General features: G+C 38.3%; 1 protein-coding gene across 8 annotated transcripts in view; it reads left to right on the top strand.

Moving 5' to 3' along the window:
* The first annotated feature begins 720 nt into the window (after window positions 1-720).
* The window catches only part of LOC134824631 (calphotin-like), a 35,450-nt gene continuing 11,097 nt past the window's right edge, over window positions 721-25,073 (top strand). For 7 of the 8 annotated variants that reach the window (XM_063836593.1, XM_063836591.1, XM_063836590.1 and 4 more), the window contains exons 1-8: window positions 721-742; window positions 4,951-4,993; window positions 5,146-5,226; window positions 5,353-5,437; window positions 5,688-5,844; window positions 6,051-6,180; window positions 6,355-6,535; window positions 6,719-6,798. In XM_063836593.1, coding sequence (XP_063692663.1) covers window positions 4,958-4,993; window positions 5,146-5,226; window positions 5,353-5,437; window positions 5,688-5,844; window positions 6,051-6,180; window positions 6,355-6,535; window positions 6,719-6,798 — 750 coding nt within the window. In that variant the 5' untranslated portion in view covers window positions 721-742; window positions 4,951-4,957. Of the gene's footprint in view, window positions 743-2,234; window positions 2,239-4,948; window positions 4,994-5,145; window positions 5,227-5,352; window positions 5,438-5,687; window positions 5,845-6,050; window positions 6,181-6,354; window positions 6,536-6,718; window positions 6,799-25,073 lie in introns of those variants that run through there. The other variant, XM_063836587.1, reaches the window with a different exon arrangement.

Raw genomic sequence — 25,073 nt, 5'->3', positions numbered from 1 at the left:
CACGTTTTATCGATACTACTTTTGAAAACATCATGAAATACCGTGAAGTTGTCAATTACTTTATTCTCTAATTCATGTTCCAAGTCCTTTACAAAAGAGGTAACATTAGACTTACAGTAGTCGTAATATTGTTTATATTTTAGGTTACTCTTAGTGGATCCCATACTCTTTTCAAATATTTGAAAGACTGGTGAGTGGTGGGATATACGATCAGTAAGTGTGCCTGAGGCTATTATACTCTCTACATCGTTAGTTATAATATTGTCAATACACGATACTTTACAACCTGGCTTCTCATGAGTTGGCAGAGATATTAGGGGAAAAAATCCTCTACTGAACAGGACTTCCTCATAACGTTTTACAATTGCATTATCCTTATTATGTAGATCAATGTTGAAATCACCTGCCAGGTAACTGCATTTCGGCAAATTATCGAGAATTGCTGAGAGTTCTAATAATGCAACATTTACATCACCACTTAGACGACCTTCGAACTGTTATGTGCGATCGAGACGTGTGGAGGCAGACAGTGAATGGGATTTCGATTGAGGATCGCCCAAAGTAAGTAAAAAGTAAGTATATTATAAGTGATAACAAAATTATAGTTTAAGATATCCATTATGCATTGTGTTTCCAATATTAGAATTTATGATATGTATTTATTGAATAATTGGTAATAAATTTAACTTTTGTTTTATTAACTTTTGTTTTATTAACACTACTATATAACAAATAATTTGAGATCATGAATACGATGTTGTAACATTGAAAAGTTGAGTAATTCCTTTCCTGATAAGAGCATTTTTCTTTGTTGCATCAAACGGGATCAATACAAGTCTACACAAGAATACATTGCAACCATGCGACTCATAAACAATACTCCAATCCGGATTTTACAAGATGTCCATACACTTTAACTGTGTAAAATTACATTCAATTTTGTACAAATCAAATCAATGATGCTTCTCCAAGTTCACATAAGTATAAGCGATCCCGAGGAGGTAGATGTTCATCTAACAATTAATTGGCAGTTTATAAGGCCTAGGCCCTGTACCAATTGCAGCTTAGTGGACTAGCCGGAGTTACCCACTGTATAATTTTCAAACCAGGGACCTCTGGGCTGCCAAACCAAAGTGAGAACCACTAGGCTAAGGCGCAGAGAAAATTGATAATTGATTTAGTTTGATGGAAATTCAATGCAAATGGGATGATTATTAACCACACTACACTCCTTGTCATATTTAATAGGGGCTAAGAGGCCCAGCGGTTTTATGCAGAAGGTCCAAGGTTCGAATTCCAGTGTCACCTATTTTCGGGAGATAGGTAAGAATCCGATTGATCTATGCAAAGTAACACATATGTGAAATGTCTCCTCGGTCGACTCAGCTTGATTGTTGTGGACGGTCTCTACCAAAAGATAAATAATCTTTTCAGTGTACCCCTTCATTACATCTTCATTGTAGTGTACTGCAAACATAGTACTATATTATATTACATTATATTATACTATAAAATTTAAACTTTGTTTTAATTAAAATTTTGTTTTACATATATCATGTGACTAACTTTGACAGGTTTTCTGTGCACTATTTCGTTTGATAAACTAGAGAGTCAGAGACCCTTATTTTCAATTCTGACCCACAACCCCTATACTACCAAATTATTAACGCAAACACCTGCCCAAACCAGATCTCTAGAGTCTAGTCATAAAATAAATTTGACCTTCTTCTTTATGGCCATGGCACGCTATTATTTATTTTGCCAGTTTTTGCCGATGACTCCTCGAGGATATGATATGAAGGATCACCATTTACGATTTAAAGCGTATGACCAATGACATACTTTTAATTTATGAAATAAGTGGCATGAGTTGGCCCAACATTTTTTCTTCGATATTAATAAATTTTGTTGTAAAATTTGTTTCAAATGGTAAATAATATAATTGTATTGTAAAACATAATATTAGCTAAAAATATTTTACAATGTTTGTGGTTTTGTCGTCGCGCGCGTCTTTTTTCGCGCAAAATGTCCAGTTTTTATAGATTTTGGGTTAAAACTTCCACAATATTCTTCATTGTTAATGGATTAGCCCTGTACGCGCTATTTCGTAGCACTTGCCTCGGGCCAGACATTTCGAGAAGAAAGTGGCGCGCGCTACTTCGAAGAAATTTAGGCGAGTAACATCCGTCAACCGCATGCACATGCAATGTCTGGTGTCTGTTATTTCAAAATAATTTGTATATTGTAATCAGATTTACCTATATTGCTAGTCAATCGCTTGACCATTGTTAATGATCTGGCCCGGCGCGCACTACTTCGTAGCTCGTGCCGTCGGGCCACAACATTTCGAGAAAAAAGCGGCGCGCGCTACTTCGAAGAAATTTAGACGAGTAACATCCGTCAAGTCAATCGCTTGCTACTTTTATATAATGCGAGAAGCTCGAAAAGAGCGCTGTGCATATCATTTGGACTGGCGTGCCAGGTAATATAGTGATATAATAATCAAGTGATACTATACAATACTTTCAGCATGAGCACTGATATATAATATAGATATTTTAAATTTGAAGAAATGTTATTTTGATTTTCAAAATTTTTGATCCTGACCAGAAAAAAAATTTTTGGATTGTTTTAAAAGTTTTTGAAAAATGTGGTCTTTGCGAAATAATTTTTATCCAGTTCCTATTGCTGTAATTATTGTTTCCCGATCATTTGGCGTGTTTTAGAAATATTAATATTTTTAGCTTTGTGTAAATATAAACACTTTTTTTTAGATATATTTTGTTTTATATTGTCTATTTCCAGATTTATTATTTGTTATTGATTATGCAATTGTGAAAAAAAATTGAAAATTCATTGAAGCCTGTAATAATTCGAATTTCATCATTTTCATGGCGTCGTTGATGGTTGAGCTGATATAAAAACATACATGAAAGCATGGTGTAGTAAAGTTCGATGGCATGTAGTTTTAACGCTCCCACTAAATCGCTCGCTGCAGTTAACAATTTTATGTTAATAAAATAATGGTTATAATGGTGAAAAAGCCTTGATGTGAGTGTATAATGTATGAAAGCACTTTAGTTTAGTGTATTTCTGTACGCTGATTTAGATGTAGTAAAACAAGAATTCTGTTGTTTAGGGCTTATCGGGTTAAGGTATTATAGGGTTGTGGTCCAGTGAGGGTTATGGATTAATATTTGATATTACAAAGGGATTTATTTTCTACCATGGTTTTTAAAATTTTCTACCGTTTTATTGGTTATTGTATTCATTTTATCGGTTTTTATTTTGGGGTGTCAAATCTTATATCTGGACAATGACGATTGCTATATTATGTGCATATTGTTTGAATACTTTTCTATTATGTACGAGATCTTTTAACAGAACTACTCTTCTTCTACAAACCCTCAATTCACGGACTTCCCGATCATTCAGCTTAGTCAACCTTTGTGCTTTGGGATTGCATCGAAATTCAAAATCCTTTACAGGTCTCAAACCCACAATCTTTCGATCACGAGCTCCTCTAATCCATTTGTCATAAAGTAAAGTAAATAAACTTAATGAAAGCCTTTATCTTATCTAACGGGTCAGCAATATTCAGACTCAGTTACATATCTTAGAAAGCGCTTGCGCTTTAAGGTATTAAAGACGACAGTTATTTCGATAAGGGGGGACAGAGGGCCCAAGTTGCAACATAAACCAGACAATATTGAAGATTTAGATTTAAATATTGAGCCCTTTGGCTCAGTGACGTAACGTTGCCTGTTGGCGCCCCCCTGCCGAAAAAAGCGCCCCCCTGTTGGCGCCCCCTCCCCTTTTGGTGCCCCTCCCTAAAATTGAACAAATTAGGTGATTTTAGAGAATACGCCGGTAAAATCTCTAAAAAAGTGTGTATCTAGAGCAGAACGCGCAGTTTTGCTAGTACTTTAGTTAAGTTTTCGAAATTGTCCCACATTCAAACGACGATTTGGCACCCCCCTAAGACGGCGCCCTCCTGCACAGCGGGGTCAGCAGGGCCTTTCGTTACGCCACTGCTTTGGCTAGAGAATACTTTCTTAGATATTTTGGACAGTTTTTAATATTGGTAATGTTAATGAATTGTAATTGATTGATATGTAACATTTAGGCCCGTGGCCAGTTTTCATAGAGATTGGGGACACTAGCGGGTTTCAACCTCACATCAGATACCAGTTTATAATATTCGTGAGTCGTGCTGGTCTGGAAATCTTCAGCAGCTGATTCTGCCTGCACTGTCTCAAAAGGGAAGTTGACGTGATGATGTCCGTATCATATGATATATATCGTCACGCTTTATGTAATATGGCCTAGAAGTAACTGCCGACATGCAATCCTTTAATAACTCACGCAATTCTTGTCTGACAATTAAATAGAACAATTAAATAGAGCCTTTTTTATATCCTGAAAATCTATGCAAATCACAAAAATGGAAATGTCAGAGTAGCTCTTCTAACCAAAGTAAAATAAATTTGCCACAATTTGGGTTTTTGATCCCTTTCTTGGCCTCAGACTTTAGCACAGTAAAACCCTTAGTTACAATACAGTTTAGGGAAAGGAAAAAAAAAACAGAAATCTGGGTTTTGTCTAAGTCGGATCACATGGTTTCACCCCCAACAATATTGATTCCTAAGGGGCTATAGTTGACAAGCACTCAAATGAGCCGTATAAAAGCTACAGGGAAGTAACGTGCCTGACAAGTTTTCTTGATATCATGGTCCTCTATATAACCCATATTTCAGAGGATACTGTAAAGAGGGGTACGGTAAATAGGGCCAGGGGTTTACCGTAATTTATCGTCTTCAGCTTATATCAACAGATGACCAATAAACCCTCCATAATAATATGTTAATAAACTTTATGTTAAATTCAAATTGGATTATTAAATTTAAAGTTTCACTCGACTGTTATACTAACCAGTGATAACAACAATAGCTTCATCATGGAATTGTGTCTATGTTGCTTCCAGCCCCGAGATGTAAGTATTTCATATTTACCTGATTAGCTGTTGATAAATTCACCCTATTATTTAAGTATTTAGAGCTAACAATACAAGGTTTGATTATCGTTGATTTATTAACTGAATCCAACAAAAGAACTAACAAACTAATATTAACTGTCACTCAACAGGGACTGAAGGATTCTGATCCTCTTTTACCACCCATGAATGGGCAAGGAAGAGCTGAGCCCCCTGCTCCTGAACAAGAAAAGGTAAATCTTGCTGCTTTGTTAAAAGTTTAATTGTACTCAATATCCATGCTGGCCAAACCCTGGTTGCATATAATGTGTTCATTGAACAGCCAGGTGATAGTATGATCATAATATTGATTATTCCAGGTTATCAGGGAGCAGTTCACAGAGTATGAACCAGACATGAAGCCCGTGCCCTCCAGCGACACACAGCCCCTTCTCTCAGACCCCTGTACGTTCGTCACAAACCCTCTCTTTAATCAAATCTTAAATTTTCTGTTTTATCTATAAATAAATGTTGCATAAATATTAAATACACGTCAATTCAAGACAGTAGTCAATTTTCATTTACCAAGGCCATGGCTGTGCTCTTCATACGCCAATGATCTATACTGTGACTTAACACCCACTCATCACCAACTGTGTCATCGCCACCCCACCAACCATGTCATCGCCACCCCACTAACACACTCTGTTCCCAGCACCTGAGGTAGACGAGGAGTGTCCAGCAGCAGCAGCAGCTCCAGGTAACGGGAGGATTAAGGATGTGCTGACGGAGGCGAAGTTTGCTGAGATCAACTCTAACAAGGATCCGGTTATGAGGAAGAGTGATAGTAACAAGAACATTGCTGGTTTCAGGTGAGATTGGGAGGGGTCCTGGTCTACAAATGCATAATTTACAATCGTTTGTATTCGTATTATATACTGAGGTATGAGGTCTCAAGCGGGACCAATGTTATATTGCATATTTTGATACAATAATATGATGGGGTGTGGAGTTATAACCAAATGAGCACAATATGTTTCTGTCAAGTAAGACACACTCACCCCTCTATCTCTCCCAGGGACTCACTGTGTGAGCCTACTGCACCCCGACTCTACCCGGAAGTGCCCAAAACACCTGAACCAGTCAGGATTGTTCCTGTTGTTCTTCCTGTAGAGCAGGAGACAATCGATCTTACACCAGCACCTCCGGTACTGTTTTGTCCGCTTTATCTTTTTATCCAATATATTTTACTAATAATATCATAATCACAAATTTGAAATGTTTCGGTCTCTATTTCTTATTTTCAATTCGAAATCTTCGAACTCGCCTTTGACTCGCCTTTGACTTGATGATCACATAATATTGATAATCCTTCTTTCTAGGCTCCAGTTGAAGCTGCCGCAGCTGTAGAGGTACCTGCAGCTGTAGAGGAGCCAACAGCTGTTGAGGAGTCATCTGAAGGCGAGTACGAGTCCGGTGAGGAGTCATCTGAAGGAGAGTACGAGTCTGAAGAATCTGAGGAGGAGGAGGAGGAGGAGGTTGAACCTGAGGTAACCCTCCAAGGTGAGATATTTTATAAAAATATGTTCGAAATTTATGTTAAACATGAATGCTCCGAATCTTCTTAGAATCGCATAATTGTAAGTTGTAATTACCTTTGGCTGTTTTGGGTAAGTTTTCAAGCTTCATTTCTGTAGAAAATACTGCTATTCTCAGTATTGAGTATTGACTGACCTATTTGTACAGAGCCTGAAGTAGAAGCATCGGTTGAGACAGAAGTCAAGGTTACAAGGGAACCAGAGAGCTTCGTCATCGTACCAGAAGAGGTAAATTTCACTAATGTTACTGATTTCAAAATGAGTGGCCTCACTGGCCACCCACAAACTCTAAATACCAACCCACAAACTCTAAATACCACAGCTGTCAACTGAGTCGGTTGACCAGCTGCTGACTTGATCTATTAAATCTATTTGAAAATCACCTGAAAATCACCTGAATCTTTACTCTGCCTACTTGTATCCCAGATAAAGACAGCACGTATCTAATTCATAGTGTCTAATTCGTTTGTGTCATAAACAGACTAAAGTGGCATATTTGTAATGTTATCTAACATTCCTGTCATTCTGGGTTCATTTTATAAGCGAGCTAGAACTGTATAACCTAGCTAGACTCATATATATAGCCTAACTAGAACCATCATGTCGCCCACTGTTAAACTTAATATGCAATATTATAATATAATATATTTAAACATGGTTGTTTAATTCACCTTATAACCTAGTTAAAATGTCACATTCTAATATACATATCAATATATTGTGTAATGGTTTTTTGATCAGCCTATATTGAACCTTAACATAGTCCGAACTCCGAAGTGGTAGTTAAATGTTATACTGACCATCGTTTAGACTATTTTAGGAGGCTCTAAAAAATGGATGGTTACCGTAATGGGTGCCACAGCCCACATGCCTAACATGAAATATTTACCTACTTACTTGCACTTGTGTAGGTCTGTAGAAGCATTAGAATCGGGCGTTGTCTGCCACAGGCTATCCCGAATTTAGAAGCTTGCTTTAATAATACGAGGCTCTGAAAACCCCATATTATTAAGTCCCGTGCTGGTTACGTTAATGGGCGCGATAAAGAAGCGCTATCTAAAATGTAGTACTTAGTAATGATGCGAGCTGTTATATATATTAATTTATATAACTTCTTAGCGAACAGTACGTACCCCTTTACAGAGATAGTACTTAGTAATGATAAAAGTACGAGCTGTTATAACTAACACGTGCTATAATTTGCAATATTACAGTAGCTAAAAGTAATTTATGTTCTGTAGTAAACTTTCCAAATTTGTGGAGCTGTTAATAGTGTTGATTGTTCGTTGGGTCTGAAGAGTGTGTGTTGGTTAAGTAATTGGGTTGTTAATTAAGTAATTAAGTAATTGGGTTGGTCGAGAACCTCTTACATTTCCTGGCTCAGCGCCAAATTTTGGTTACACAAAAACAGTATTATAGCGCTGGAAACCGGAAAAGTGCTTCCTAGCAGTAAAACAGTGTGAAATAGTGAAACAGTGAAACAGTTGGGATAGTTAACCACTAACGTGTAGTCAGATAACAAATAGTATAGTCTGTGTAGTTCAACAGATGGTTCAATAATATAGCAAGTCATTAGTTCGTATTATAAAACAGACCCTGTCCTCTCCGTACGTGTAAATCGCTGTAAAACTGTTTGTAGCGAGTCACGTGACCTGTGTAGCGTACACTACTACTGCTACTAGGTCGCAACTAACTCTGATCTACGTCAGATAACCCCCTCCAATCTCCATATACATATATCCCACACCAGGTCACCAGGGTTCCCAGTTCCTCTTTAGAAATAGAGCTTGTTCCAACTTCCTTCAGTAACACAAATTGCTTCGTCTCTGTAAGGTGTGCAGCGTGTGTAGCAAGTCTCTGTAAGGTGTGCAGCGTGTGTAGCAAGTCTCTGTAACGTGTGCAGCGTGTGTAGCAAGTCTCTGTAACGTGTGCAGCGTGTGTAGCAAGTCTCTGTAACGTGTGCAGCGTGTGTAGCAAGTCTCTGTAACGTGTGCAGCGTGTGTAGCAAGTCTCTGTAACGTGTGCAGCGTGTGTAGCAAGTCTCTGTAACGTGTGCAGCGTGTGTAGCAAGTCTCTGTAAGGTGTGCAGCGTGTGTAGCAAGTCTCTGTAACGTGTGCAGCGTGTGTAGCAAGTCTCTGTAACGTGTGCAGCGTGTGTAGCAAGTCTCTGTAACGTGTGCAGCGTGTGTAGCAAGTCTCTGTAACGTGTGCAGCGTGTGTAGCAAGTCTCTGTAACGTGTGCAGCGTGTGTAGCAAGTCTCTGTAACGTGTGCAGCTTGTGTAGCAAGTCTCTGTAACGTGTGCAGCGTGTGTAGCAAGTCTCTGTAACGTGTGCAGCGTGTGTAGCAAGTCTCTGTAACGTGTGCAGCGTGTGTAGCAAGTTGAAAACATTCTCCTCAGTTAAAGTGTGGGACACAGTGTGGGCCACAGCTTCCTTGATTCCTAATACCACGTCCTGTGAATATGTGGCATATTTCGGTGTAATAACATTACATATTATTATAAACATAATTATTACGCTACGGTGAATATAATATTACACACAGTACACGGAGAGTTACATTATCAACATGTACGTTCCCTTGTTTTTATAAATTATATCATATAAATTGTTTTACCTTAGATCACTTTTTTTATTATACAAATTATATTACATAAATTATAAAATATGTTACCTTAGATCGCTCCTTATATTATATAAATTATATTATATAAATCATATTACATACGTTATCTTACATTAGTTCTGGCTAAAACCCTGCTCACCTGATGAAATATCTCTTTCATGTGACATTTAAACTTGATTAAAGATCACAATATGTACATGAGCCTGTGGTAGCGCCGCGCAATGAGCTTAAAGTTTACAAGACTCTTACAAAATCATGTGCGATGAGCGATTAATTAATTAATTAATTAATATATCACACTGAGTCTATGGTACTGGTAACAGGTTATTAACAAGCCTTTTAGTGTAATACTGAACTAGCAATCACAATGTCACGTGATATCCTTTTGATAGGTTTAACCACATCACATACGAATAATCAATCTATCGAACAGATGTAATAATATTGGGATAATATTTTGGCTTTGAGCCCAGTATTCTGGTTTTGAGCCCAGTATTCTGGCTTTGAGCCCAGTATTCTTGCTTTGAGCCCAGTATTCTGGCTTTGAGCCCAGTATTCTAGCTTGAGCCCAGTACTCACGGTTAAGTTTAACCTGCTTCTTTGTGATAAACCAACCGATCCCTGTGGGAATTTACTTTATTTACTAAACTATGAGACACATGAATAGATAGTACTGAACAGAACAGTTCAGGAATGTTTTGTTATTGGAATGCGTTGCAGATAGCTAGCATTTATAGGGATACCCACTTACTCACAACTCTGAGCAGTTCCTGTTAAACTCTGTGTTCCTCTTTGTTAAACCTCACAATAGTTGAAACTTGGTCAGTCACGTGACTAGTGAGGGAGACTTCTCTGAAAAGGAGACTGGAGTTAATATTACAATTATTACTTACATATTATTCAACATAATGATACATGACAGTCTGGGAATTATTCACATTATATCGATTCTGTACTTGCTTTTCTGGCCAAGCGTGTGAATAAAGGAGACAAAAATTAAGAAAAGGAGAATAAGTAAATCAGTAGGTTTTGTACCAAGAAGACTTTAAGATTAAGACTTCTAACTTCTCAAGGAAGGCTTTACAATCAAGGCTTCTAAATTCTTCATATTATCGTTGCACAATGCACTTCACTTACGTATTCTTCATATTGTGCAACATTTTACTATCAGTAGACAGTATGTGGTATTGGATAGATCATTAGGTAATCGGTATCAACCAGCTAACCAAAAGATATCATACGTCAGAAACCCGCTTTAAGTTTAATTAGTTTATCGTTACCTTAGAGATATCTGACGTTATTTATTAAAGAGTATACTTAAACCCTAACTTAGGTTTTTAAGGTCCCTGATAAGGTAACGTATTCTAATGATATTATTAGCTGTAACCACGCACGGTAAGTTAAGAGTTTAAGGATTAAGGAAGTTCACGTTTTTGCAAGGTATTAACGTTTTTGTCCATCGCTGTATCTTTGAAAGTAAACGAGATACAGATTAGCTTTTTTGGATATCTCATTTTTACTGTAAAGTGACCTAGTGTGTTATGCATCAAAATCGGCAAACTTTAAAACTCGTCGTCCCTAATGAGTTAAGGAAGTTCACGTTTTTGCAAGGTATTAATATTATTTATCAGTATTTCCAATAAGTTGGTTATAAACGTCCACTGATCTAACAAATTTACAAAATCTGATATTAGGAGAAAGATCGGTTATTAAAATAAAGATGTAACGTAATTAATTAATAAGAGAACATTATCCCACAAACCCCTTACTCTATACTCACCTGATAACGTAATACACACGATCATCACCTGAGTATTTTTAGGTGTAACCTAACGTGTGTAGAGTGTAAAGATGTTCTAGAACACACACGTAATCGTGTGTGTGTTAAGAGGGGACCTCTAATGTTGACGTCACACCACGTGACTCACGTGACGTCACACCACGTGACCCTGCTACAAGACCAGGTGACACTATTCTAGAACACACACGTAATCGTGTGTGTGTGTGTGTGTTAAGAGGGGACCTCTAATGTTGAGTTAATCTAGTTTCACAAGAACTCAAGAGGTCTGCTAGTGTTACATCCTGGTGTGAGACGCTACTTGTGGGGGTACTTACTTAATTACATTCGGATCACTTGAGGTTATATTATCTTTTTATGCGAGCTGTAATATTTAATCGATCTAATGGTATATTTGTCTCATCATTGAATTTGGTCTATCATATTCATTGGTTTTTATAGAATATTATGTCAAATCGTAAGATCATGTGAAAATGTATTCATTTCCATCGGACATTGCTAATTTGTCATGTTACATTCCGTATGAACGCTACTGAATGTGTGTAATGCAAGGTAAGGGACGATTTAGCGTTCGTATGGAGCGTGTAAAATAGGTCACAACATAATTAGATTTCTCTCCACACGTATTGTGGTGAATATCCGTTTAGAAGTCACGTCCGTGTTCTAGAAGTCACGTACAGGAGTCACGTACACTGTTCATGTTCACTGGTCATGTTTACTGGTCACTTACACTGTTCATGTTTACTGGTCACTTACACTGTTCATATTTACTGGTCACTTACACTGTTCATGTTTACTGGTCACTTAGTTGTGGCTGAGACATATTGCTGATCGAATGAATGGTGGAGTAGAATCTCGCTTGACTGACAGATAACTTAGATGTATATTTTTAGGGTATTTTAAAGTTGAAGTGTGTAATAAATATTATTATTTATTACACACTTGAATTATATTCAGGTATTTATGCATAGTTTATACAATTAATTAAACTGCAGAGAGCTGTGAGCGTGGTGGGGGGTTGCACAAATAAGTTCTAACTTTTATTTCATTTCATTCTATAAGGCTGAACAATGAACATGGACTTCCTTTTTATCAGTTACAGTTTTATAGATACCACGTAAAATGAACTTGATAAAAGACCACAAGACTTCTTATCATGGTTCATTCGAGATTTTACTGTAAAGTACTAATTCAATTGACACAGATAAGTGACATTTTGCTTCCTACCGTCGCGTCATCAATCAGTCTAGAACTCTCTGGCAAACCATCCATCTAACATAATCTGACAAATTTGTTAATCATCACAATGCTGGCAAGCATTACCGTCGCCCTTATATTCACAATACTATTTACCCCCTATACTAGTATATCCCCTTTATTGTTTTCCAGGCATTAAGACTCATCGAAAGTAGTTCAGCAGGCATATTTAAGTTTAAAACATTCTAATTCAATGTTAAAGATGACAGGAATAAGAAATAGTTATGTGGAGGTTTTTAAGAAATTTGCGCAAAATACGCGCCAGCATGTTATACGAAATTAGGTAAAAAACCCAAAATCGCCATATTCAGGTGCCTTAAAAACCACGTTAAAATTGAGTTAGAGATATGAAACTTTGCAGAGCGTCTAGACCTTGTCCAAATCGACTGTAAAAAAAATTTCATGTTTCAGGAGTATCGGGAAGTGGGTTTTCTGGAACCCCTGTTTTACAACAGATTGTCGTGAAGATATATATTATATATATATGTATGTATAGACGCTTTTTGCAGTCAATTGTAGCCTACATTTAAGTGTCCGTAGATTCAAAAGTATAAACGATACAGTCATCTCGAACCACAGGTTTTGAAGATAATCGTTTAAGCTTTAGTTTACATTGTATTGAAAAATAATTTAACTTCATCATCATCACTTGATGACGTCATCAAGTTAAGTGTTTTTAAAACTTGACTTTTGACAAAGTAACAACTATTCAAATCGATTTTACACTATTAAGAAGTAATTTTATTCAAAATCTGAGGACATTTTTACCTTAGATAATTGTTCAAGCATTCCGAAAATCTACCGGAATAGTTTCCTACCTTGCTCCTTCATAAAGATATTTGCTATTGAAGTTAGTGCTTTTTTGAAGAATAATTTTATAAAAACCTAAATGTTGTGAATTAGTATTCTCTGGTGTTGGGCCATCCCTTGGGTTGTGGAGCTCAATTTTGCTTCTTAAAGGTGTAAATTGTGTTATAGGCTAGTTTTAAAGTTAAAAATCGAAAAGTTGCACACGTGGGGACACGCCCAAACTGATTTAAAATAGCTAAAATCACTAAAAATTTTGATTTTCACGATTTTTATCAACTTTGGAGTCCCGTTGTGATCCAAGTTCTTTTTGAAATCTTCTGAAACTTTGCATGCTTATCAAACCATATATTAAATACCACTATGCAAAAATTTACAGTGATTCAATATTGTATGCGCACGCAACGTCCGCTCAAAGTTTGCACGTGCGAAAGGTGAGAATTTTGCTCATTCGTGATTTCGAATATATTCTGCTTTCCACGATATTTAAATGGCATTATATATGAATTTAATGCAAACTTGAATGAGTAAAAAGTGCCATATTCAGTCGGTTATCGACAGATATACCTAACTAAACACAAGGAAACGTTTTCAAAGGCAGAATTTCGAAATCGGCGAAATTACCTCCTTGTTAATGAAGTTTCTACTGTGTAAATTATCCTGACATTATAATCAAAAAGAGATGATATTTGACCAAAACCCATAATCATGGGTAGAGTGTACCGCTGCCAGTGTCTCTCTTTTCCAAACAAAAGGAAATGATATTAATTTAAGGAACCGTCCGCTAATGCAAATTGATACCGAGAATGAAATCGGTCGCTCGATTTTTCCATTCGATCACGGCTTACGAATTGTAATAAAGCTTATTGATTTGAAAAAGCGAGCGACCGATTTCATTCTCGGTATCAATTTGCATTAGCGGACGGTTCCTTAAATTAATATCATTTCCTTTTGTTTGGAAAAGAGAGACACTGGCAGCGGTACACTCTACCCATGATTATGGGTTTTGGTCAAATTTGTTAATAGACTATAATGTAACCTGTCATTAGAAGTGAGTAGAATTAGTACACTTATGGTAAGTATGTATAATTATAGAATCGTGCAGGATGGTGTTATGGTGTGTTACATGCCCGCATCGAGAATGTTTAAATTTGTCTTCAATTCCGTCCTCCCTCAAAAATGTGCTTATTCTTTTATTTTAATAAATGCCCTAAGAAAAGTTCGGATATTTTAGAAATTTCCTCTTTTGCAACTAAAATGTTCTCCCAAACTTGGAATTTCCTCCAAGTGCAGAATAATGTGTTTCTAGATGTGGGGTAACACGTCTGGTAGTAAAGGGGCTGTAACAGTACATTCGAGGTTTCATCACGTAATTAAATAACAGGTACTGATAAAGAGAACCTGACGACGTTCATTTCCTTATCTCCGCCAATTAGCCGTGATTTCTTTATCTCTAGATAACGATAATTGGGTCTAAGAAAATTACCTAACTGTACCAGATTTCCGGGGATTTCAAGGTAGTAGCGGGGTAGTAAATACAGTGTTTCGTTTCGTATCATAAAAATATGAGATTTGTGGATTATACCGAGGTTGAATTGCACTTTATGTTAAAAAAATACATTTTGAATGCTCAACTTGATTAGTGATAACTGATAAGTCATGGCTTAAGATAAGGTTATTCAGTGAAAAACGATTGATAAGGTCTAATCTCGAGTCAACGACTCTTGAAATTTAATATTCTACTTTTATCAGAAAATTTTACATAATTAGAAAGTTAGAAATAATGGCTGGTAGAGATTTAAATAATGAACTTTTTGTCACGTACTTGAGCATTACATGTTGGGGGGGGTCCAACCCGATGTCCGATATGAGGGTTGATGAGGCCAAAATCGGAATCGGAAAAATCGGAAAAATCGGAAAATTGAGAAATTTAAGAGAATCGATCTCTAAAACCTCTCAGAAGTGATATAATTCAACCAGAACCCCTACATATGCTATATTGTTATGAGAAAACGAACTAATTGGACATTCCAATAGTATGTTTTATGTGTTTTTCCACTGCAGGGGCTAGTATGCTCACTACTAGTTGGAGTTGTCATGTACTCCCAGACCCGAGTGCTTTGGCCTCTTGACGTGAGATCGATTGTTTCTGCTCATTAATTTTATCCCTGTTACTTGTTATTATGTATTAGTACAACACTAGGTACCGGGTTATATTTTGTGGTCCGGTCTTTAAACATACCATAATATCACTAGTACACTGCACCTTAAATGTATAGTCAAGTACATTTGTATCGTAACACATGCTTGGCTGGGGGATCATGTTTTGTGTCCGTTCGGTACCCTGTATTTTCAAAACGGACAAAAAGTAGGGCGGACAAAAACGGACAAAAACAGACAAAACATTTAGATGTCCTCCTCCTCCTCCTCCTAAGTCTTCCTCCTCCTGAGTCCTTCTCCTCCTCAGTCCTCTTCAGTCCTCTTCCTGACTCCTCGTCCTCGTCCTTCTCCTCAGTCCTCCTCACCTTCCTCCTCAATCCCCTTCTCCTCCTCAGTCCTACTCCCAGTCCTCCTCCTTCTCCTTCTCCTTCTTCTTCTCCTCCTCCTCATCCTCATTTCTCCTCCTGATCCTCCTTCTCCTCCCCATCAGTCCTCCTCAGTCCTCCTCATAGTCGTCCTCCTCCTCCTGAGTCCTTCTCATCCTCCTCCACCTCCTGAGTCCACCTCCTGAGTCCTCCTCCTGAGTCCTCATCCTCCTCCTCAGTCATCATCCTCTTCCTCCTGAGTCCTCCCCCAGTCCTCCTCCTCCTTCTCCTCCTCATCCTCCTCCTCATCAGTCCTCATCCTCTGTCCTCCTCATAATCGTCCTCGTCCTCGTCCTCGTCCTTAGTCCTCCTCCTCCTTATCCTCCTCCTCAGTCCTCCCCCAGTCCTCATCCTCCTCCTTCTCCTCCTCCTCCTCCTCCTCCTCCTCCTTCTCCTTTTTCTTCTACTCCTAATCATTCCTCCTCCTCAGTCGTCGTCCTCCTCCTCCTCGTCCTTAGTCCTCGTCCTCTTCAGTATTCCTCCTCAGTCCTCATCCTCATCATCCTCCTCTTCAGTCTTCCTCCTGAGTCCTCCTCCTCGTCCTCCTCCACCTCCTCATTCCCCTCCTTATCCTCCTCCTCTTCAGTCCTCCTCATCCTCCTCCTCGTTCTCCTCCTTATCCTCCTCCTCCTCAGTCCTCCTCCTCATCCTCCTCCTCCTTCTCCTCTTCCTTCTCCTCCTAATCAGTCCTCCTCCTCAGTCGTCCTCCTCCTCTTCATTAGCCCTTGTCCTCATCCTCCTAGTCCTCGTCCTTAGTCCTCGTCCACATCCTCCTCAGTCTTCCTCCTCAGTCCTCCTCGTCCTCATCAGTCTCATCCTCCTCATCCTCCTCCCCAAGTCCTCCTCTTCCTCAGTCCTCCCCCAGTCCTCCTTCTCATCCTCCTCATCCTCTTCAGTCCTCATCTTGTTCCTCCTCAGTCCTCCTCTTCCTCCTACTCGTCAGTCCTCCTCCGCAGTCCTTCTCCTCAGTCCTCCTCCTCCGCAGTCCTTCTCCTCCTCGTCAGTCTTCCTCCTCGCCAGTCCTCCTTCTCCTTCTCTCCTCCTACTCCTAAGTCCTCCTCCTCCTCCTCCTCAGTCCTCCTCCTCCCTCTCATCCTTTTCCTCCTTCTCCTCCTTCTCCTCCTACTCCTAAGTCATCCTCCTGCTCCTCAGTCCTCCCCCAGTCCTCCTCCTCATCAGTCCTTCCCCAGTCCTCCTTCTCCTCATCCTCAGTCCTCCTCCTCATCATCCTCCTCAGTCCTCCTCCTCCTCAGTCCTCCCTAAGTCCTCCTCTTCCTCAGTCCTCCCCAGTCCTCCTTCTCCTCCTCCTCATCCCCTCAGTCCTCCTCCTCAGTCCTCCTCGTCCTTAGTCCTCCCCCAGTCCTCCTTCTCCTCATCCTCAGTCCTCCTCCTCAGTCCTCGTCCTTCTCCTTTTTAACAGTCCTCCTCCTCAGTCTTCCTCCTCGTCCTCGCTCTCGTCCTCCTCCTTCTCCTCCTTCTCGTCTTCCTCCACCAATCCTGCTCCTCTTCCTCAGTCCTCCCTCTCCTCTTCAGTCCTCTTCCTCCTCAGTCCTTCTCGGTCCTCCTCTTTCTCCTCAGTCTTCCTCCTTCTCCTCCTCCTCCTCAGTTCTCTTCCTCATCCTCCTCCTTCTTCTCTTCCTTCTCCTCCTAATCAGTCCTCCTCCTAATCAGTCGTCCTCCTCAGTCGTCCTCCTCCTCGTCCTTAGTCCTCGTCCTCATCGTCCTTAGTCCTCGTCCTCATCCTCCTAGTCCTCGTCCTTAGTCCTCGTCCTCGTCCTCATCCTCCCAGTGCTCGTCCTGGTCCTCCTCAGTCTTCCTCCTCTGTCCTCCTCAGTCCTCCTTCTCCTCAGTCCTCCTCCTCCTCATCAGTTTACACAATTTATTGTTACTAAAATGTTTTTAAACGCATTTGAGTCTGTAACATATTGACATGTTACTGTTACTGACTCAAAATGTGCTCGAGAATTTTTTTGTTTAATAGAGTTTTACTCTCCAGTACTATGGAAAAGTTGTTACATGATAAATAAAGATTTTGATAAATAAAGTGATTTTCATCCCTTTTAATGTTATTGAAAATTGTGTAGACTATTCTTTGTATCTAACTGAGGATTGGAAGTTTGAGAAAGGACCAGTCATTAACCGTGCTACCCATTTCTGCAGATAGCCTGTTACAAATTGTGGAGACAAATTGTGGAGACAATTTAAATCAAAAGTTACTAAAGCGTTCGCTATTTGTTACGATTGTTATTACCAACCGTACCTCTTTCAATTGTGGACCGGGGTGGATGTTTCTGTCAAACAAGAGTTGATTCGACATTGTGTTGTTTTTCGGACGAAACGATTCTTGTTTGGAACAAGATACCATTTTGGAGTTCTGGGACCACCACCAATCGATTTCTTGTCATATTTAAGTACAGAAATAGCTACCTATATCGCCTAGAAACCTCAGAGGGAAGATTTAAATTTTCCCGATTTTTCCGATATGAGGGTTGATGAGGCCAAAATCGGGATCGGAATGATCGGAATTGATCGGGTTGGACCCCCCCCCCACATGTTGGTTTTAAAAGGTTTCAAATAGTGTCCGGTAATAAATATAAGATATTATTCGGAAAGATATTATCAGTAAACCTCAAAATCTGTTGAAAACCAAATGAACACTGTTCCTCAGCCTGATTCTGACTGTCCTTTAAAAAAAACAACCAAAATCAGAGTTCAAGACATTTTAATCTGACATTTTATCAGCTTTAACCATATTATATATATATCCAGGCCAGGTATCTTGTTAACTTTATAATTCTGGTTGTCGTCAAAACTTCATTCTAGCTGATCTATCCACTCAGTAAATTACAAAATCAGACATTTTATAAAACCTAGGAATTAAGACCTTATACCTCACACCGAACAAGGAATGCAGATAAAGGAAGTAGCCGGATACGGTTACAACGTTAAGCCCAGAGGGAGGGGGGGCCGGGGGGGGGGGTAAACGTATATTTTTCAGTTTTCACATAATAATTTAATTAATATAATGTGACAGAGCTGCTGGAGATTCAGCTTTGTCACAATATATGCTTCCCCCCTCACCTCTCTGGCCTTAACTTTACCACAGCTCTCGCTCTCACATTCTAAAGAACTGTAAACTAATATTATCAGAGCTTAAAACCACATTGGATCCTGTTATCTTGTTAACGTTATCAGGTTAACCATGTTAACGTTATCAGGTTAACTTTATCTCTGCTCCATGTACGGTAATATGAACCAGTATTAAGTTGCTTCAAGCTTGTGATTTAATACTTTGTGAAGGGGTTGTATAACCGGTTGGCGGATCAGGATGCTAAAAATAAACCAAGAGGTATTTAAGAGTCAAACTACTGTATTATAATATTATGGGCATTGTTAACTTTGTGAATTAACATCCTTAGACATTGCCTTTTAAGTCCAGAAATAAGTACAATCGCTTTCAGTAGATTATCACGATTTAGACCGAATTACAATGAAAATTAACCAAATAAATATGACTGTTTTAAGTTTTAAGTTTTTGCCAATGTTTGCCAAATTGTTTACAGACACAATCACAAACCCACTGGACTGCATATATTTTACTATCCCGTGAAGTCTTGTGTGACGGAGTTTTACGTCACAAAACTTAACACTCAAAATATACCACACACACACACGATCAGTTGTAAGATTAATAGTAAGGTAGTATCGTTATGTAGCATTATGTCATTATGACGTATCATTATGACGTATCATTATGACGTTTCATTATGACGTACCATTATGACGTATCATTGTGACGTATCATTGTGACGTATCAATTCATTATGACGTAGCATTATGACGTAGCATTATGACGTATAAGTATGCCGTAGTATTATGACGTATCATTATGACGTACTAGCATTATGATATTATAACTATGTAAGTGAAAGTTTTAACATGACTCATTGCATGAGTACCAACTTTCTTGTTTTTGAAAGTTAGAGAAACATTAAAACATGATATTGTGATAACATATTTTACTCATTCTTCAGTTTCAACAATGATCACAACATTTTTGCCTCACGACTAGTTATAGATGCGCCAAATATTTTGGATATCAGAGTTACTGAACAGGTCCATGAACTGAAGGCAAATATTATCGGCAATGAACCCCAATTAAGAATTATGGGTCAGTCCGGCGTAGTATTGAAAATCCTGATCATACCCCACCAAATTCGTCCTTGCAATAATAGATCACTTGCTCATAACCTTCATTCTATGTACGTGATTTTTCATCCCAGTTATTGAGTGAATCAATGTACAAAATATTAAAATCACGTATTTAAGCGTTTCGCGTGCTGAATCGATATATGTAAAATTTCAATAACAGTTAAAAAACTTTACAAAACTTCATTTAAAGGTAGTCAGATAATTTGAGATCTGGCACGTTTTCAGCGTTCAGGGCACATGCTGCATGCTGCACATAGCTCCATGTGATCACGTGGTCTAATATTACGCTGTCACGTGGTCTAATTGCAATAGTAAGTAGTAATATAACTTGTTCACGTCATCTTATAAAAGTGTCCAGCCATCTGTGCTGTCAAATTTTATAACACACAAAACGCCTCTAGTTCTTGAACCTTGGGCCAATAATGTATAAATCCTTGAAGCTATCAACATTCAACTATTCAACAATCGGACTGACCAAGTGAACTATGTCAGAGTTACGTGTGTGTTATATCCAGCACTGTGCTGAGCACTCACGTGATCGGTCACTATACTCACGTGATCGGTCACTATACTCACGTGATTGGTCATTATAATCACGTGATCGGTCACTATACTCACGTGATCGGTCACTATACTCACGTGATCGGTCACTATACTCACGTGATCGGTCACTATACTCACGTGATCGGTCATTATAAACACTTGATCGGTCACTATACTCACGTGATCGGTCACTATACTCACGTGATCGGTCACTATACTCACGTGATCGGTCACTATACTCACGTGATCGGTCACTATTATACTCACGTGATCGGTCACTATACTCACGTGATCGGTCACTATACTCACGTGATAGGTCACTATACTCACGTGATCGGTCACTATACTCACGTGATCGGTCACTGTACTCACGTGATCGGTCACTATACTCACGTGATCGGTCACTGTACTCACGTGATTGGTCATTATACCAGGAAATTCAAATATCACTAGTATCAGGCCTCACAGGCTGTCAAGCTGGGTTATTATAAAACAAATTTGATAAAAGCTAGAAAGTCTTTCAATGGCACACTCGATCAATGACATGTGATAGTGTTCAGAGTACGTGTTATACGGCACTAGTGTACGTGTTATACGGTACTCTGTCCCCGACCTTCCTCGCGGTAACACGACACCTGCACCTGAGTTAATGTGAGAAGTTACAGATAATGTGTGGGTATTTGGGCAAAATCTCATAGATTAATGAAGGGGAAGAGGGGAACCAGTTTGTAACATAATATGGTTAAAACATGATAATGTAACATTCTGGAGTATTCTAGAGTCTGGGAATATTTGATAATTTATATGTCCATGAAGAAGTGGTGAAGTGGGAGATAAGGAAACACCACATGTTACTTTTAATAGAACATGGTATTATATGCGGCAGGTTACACTTGATACTGCTCTAGTAAAGGAACACCAGGTTACACTTGATACTGCTCTGGTAAGAAACACCTGCTCCCTCTACATCTGATGTAAATGCAATGAGATTATCTCGTTTCTCTTCCTTCACCCAGTGTGTCGCTCTTTATCCGCAATTAAAAATTCACGCTTCATATCTTCTTTTTTATTTGAAATAGAGAAAGTCTCATAAATATTGGATATTCACCAACTGTTTCTAAATTTGACCACATGATAAATACCACAATGATAAATACCACAATGTTGATTGTTGAAGTAGACCTTACCACCTGTGGTAAGGTGATATCCACCCAAACTCAACATGAAGTAACATTGTGTTTTTAATGTTATTACCTATTACATTTCCACATGCTTAGTTACCAAACAGCTGGAGAGTAACAACTGGTAGTTTGTAAGTTTGCGGAGTAAATAACATTTTCAACGAGCATGGATATTACATACAGTTATATAGGACTTATAGCCATAGGTGATACAGGTGATATAGGTAATAGTAAGGGAGGTGTATCTAAAATCGTAATGTACAATTTTTGTTACTTTTATTGATAAGACACCTGAAAAACCAGGTACTCCACTCTTCAGGGAACTTTAGGGGCTCACTCCACCGCCAAATTTTGACATCAATTAGACCTCTACCTACCAAAGGAACCTGAACTTCTCAAAATATTCAATATTTTTAATAACCACAATTATCACCTTCTTAGTGTAGACAGTAACCCAATATCACCAAAACAATAACATATGGTGTCCATTATGGTTCATAGTATGAAAGAGACAGATGTAATGTTAACCGCATTAACCGCATTAGTTTACTTTTAGTGTACACTTTAGTGTACACTTTACAATTTCCCATTTTTAGCTAGCAGAATGGTTTTTATAGGGCATTAATGAAATGTACTATGAGCTGGTCCCAAGTCCAGACGCCATTTTATTCTTTGTAATTTTCAATAACCCTCAGGTCTAGTCATTGACTACTGATTTACAACATATCAGGTGGCTGGGAGGTTAGAGGGAGTATGGTTCATAAATTTGTGACCTTCTCTTACTCTTAAGGGGGGGGGGGGGGGGGGGGGGGTTCACCCTGATTTTTTTGTGAAACTTGGTTTCGAGATAGCAGTTGACCAACAAACTAGGACCGGTGACCGAACTTTTGAGGGGGTCCCCGACCCCAACCGCCAAACGGTGCCCGCGGGGCAGCCACGCCCATATTTGGTTCAAATTAGGCCCAATTTAGCCAAATACCCTGGACATGCCCAAAACCCAGATTTTATGTGCTTTTCTTGTAGCTAGTGGTCCCCTGAACAGGTATATGAATTTTCATCAAGATTGGGCAAAAAATGACTGAGTTATGAGCCAAAAACCATATGACCATATTTGGGCATACGCACCAAATTTGATCGATTTTGGCCCATAAATTGGTCAAATATCAATATTTTTGAATGAAACCAACTTTATATGAAAGGTAAGCTTATACTACACATTCTCTATGATTATCAGCTCAGTATCTAACTAACTGTGGATTTCAAATAATCACAAAAAATGAAAACAAAATCGTCCATATCTCAGTTCGCGATATTTGCAAAACTGATTTCGCTCAAAACAATAGAACTCAATAGGGTTTCAATATTTTTACATGAAATTTTCAGAATCAACGTAGAATCGCATTTCGACCTTATCTCTTGTATTGAAATTTTGAGTTAGGCCTTTAAAAAAAATTGGCGGCCAAATTCCAAAATTTGCCAGGCATTTTTCAGAATTTGGCCGCCAAAGATTATTCTCAATTTTCTTGTTGTGTCCACAACTATCACGTGATACGGTCGAATTATATCATGTGATACGGTTGAATTAATATATCACGTGATATGGTTGAATTAATATATCACGTGATATGGTTGAATTATATCACGTGATACGGTTGAATTATATCACGTGATACGGTTGAATTAATATATCACGTGATACGGTTGAATTAATATATCACGTGATATGGTTGAATTATATCACGTGATACGGTTGAATTATATCACGTGATACGGTTGAATTAATATATCACGTGATATGTCATATGGTGGACATTATGACTATCATATTTTATTTGCAGCACTTAAAGACCTCTTAAAGTGTCAAAATGACCAGTTTATACCAGCCAAGAAACGTGTACAAAATATAATATTTGATGAGACATATTATAAGAGTTAAATATAACTGTTGAAATGAACAGTTAACATATATAATATTAGCTGTTACCGGGAATACTCCGCCGGTTAAAGTGGTTAAAAGTGATTAAAATTTTGTGATCATTAAGTTTAAATGATTTGAACGACGAGTGTTTATGATCATAAAGTAACTGATTTGTGCGTTTCATGATAATAAAGTTAAAATAGTCACCTTTCACTTCCCGGCTGGGTTTTCTAGTTTTATTGTTCAGTCGTTGTAAAAACTACTGGCATCACGTGACTTCAGCACTTTTAATACAAGATATTAAAGATATACAGCTGAAACTTCTGGTCACTTAATGATTATAAATGTAGTAGTGATCAATGTAATCTCGCAATACCAGATAACGTCGTAGTTGGAGGTACACGGAGACGTTATTAGAGCTAATTAGGCTCCATATATTGGTGTAATTAGGGCCTAATCATTTAATAAACACTATTTAGATGTAAAGTTACACTAACCGGATGTTGTGTATTAAAGATCTTATGATCCATATTATTATGTGTAATTACGAGAGGCAAAGGGTCGGCTAAATTCCCTGCGTACGTGATCTTTTACAAAATAATGTTATAATTTACATGGCCACATTTAAACAATATGTTAAATTTAGATAGAGCGCCGCGCAATATATAACATGATAATATTATGTCACATTTATTGAATTCTCCTCCGCTGGTACCACAACTACTTAGCTGTAATAACGTAAGCTCGACAGCGAAATTACGATGTAATAAAGCTAGAAATAGATCGGTCATCATATCGTGGACTTGATATACTTATGTACCTGAACCCCAACACTCTTAAACGTCTATTGACAATTCTTTTAGTCGGAAGTATGTGACTAATTGTTATTTGTCGTACAGTAGAGGGGGGCTTACTGAATGTGTTGGCAACCAGCCAGCTGCTGAGTCTGCTGGCGAGGTGCCAGCTGGTGCCCTTTAAACGTTGATAATATGGTTATCAAGTACTACTAATTAGATATGTACACTATAAGTATACTAAATTATACACACATTTTTACACCCTCTCATCGCATTCTAGAGTTTAAGTACATGCGTATTACCAGTATTATATAAGGGGCTCTGTCTTCAAATTGGTCAATTACCGCGCACGTGGATCATTGTAATACACCACGTGATAGCTTGATACAAAGTATGCGAAGAGATCAGACTAACAAAGCTGTGTGGGATGTACTAAGTGTACCCTTGACAATAGATAATTGGTGTTTAGTGTTTACACTAGTTACTACCCCCTGTGATTTACAAAAGAAAATGTTATAGTAATCGTTACTTGGTACGAGTCTAGTACCAGGAGAAATATTAACTCTGGTTGTAGTCAATAGTCCTTAGATTCTTTAATTTATTTCCAATTATTTTCTCTAATAATATAGATATATATATAATAATAGTTATTAAGTTATTAGTAGGTTGGTTTATTACTTAAAGAGGAAATAAGGAAGCACAAAAGTTGGGCCGAATGCCAAGGTTGTTATAATACTTGTAGTGATATTATGTTAAAATGTAGAGAGCTCTCAAATAC

This window comes from Bolinopsis microptera, chromosome 12, assembly GCF_026151205.1.
Source record: "Bolinopsis microptera isolate Bmic1 chromosome 12, MBARI_Bmic_1.0, whole genome shotgun sequence".
Lineage (NCBI taxonomy): Eukaryota > Metazoa > Ctenophora > Tentaculata > Lobata > Bolinopsidae > Bolinopsis > Bolinopsis microptera.
Note: the sequence above shows the minus strand (reverse complement) of the source record. Positions and strands in the feature narration are given on the sequence as shown.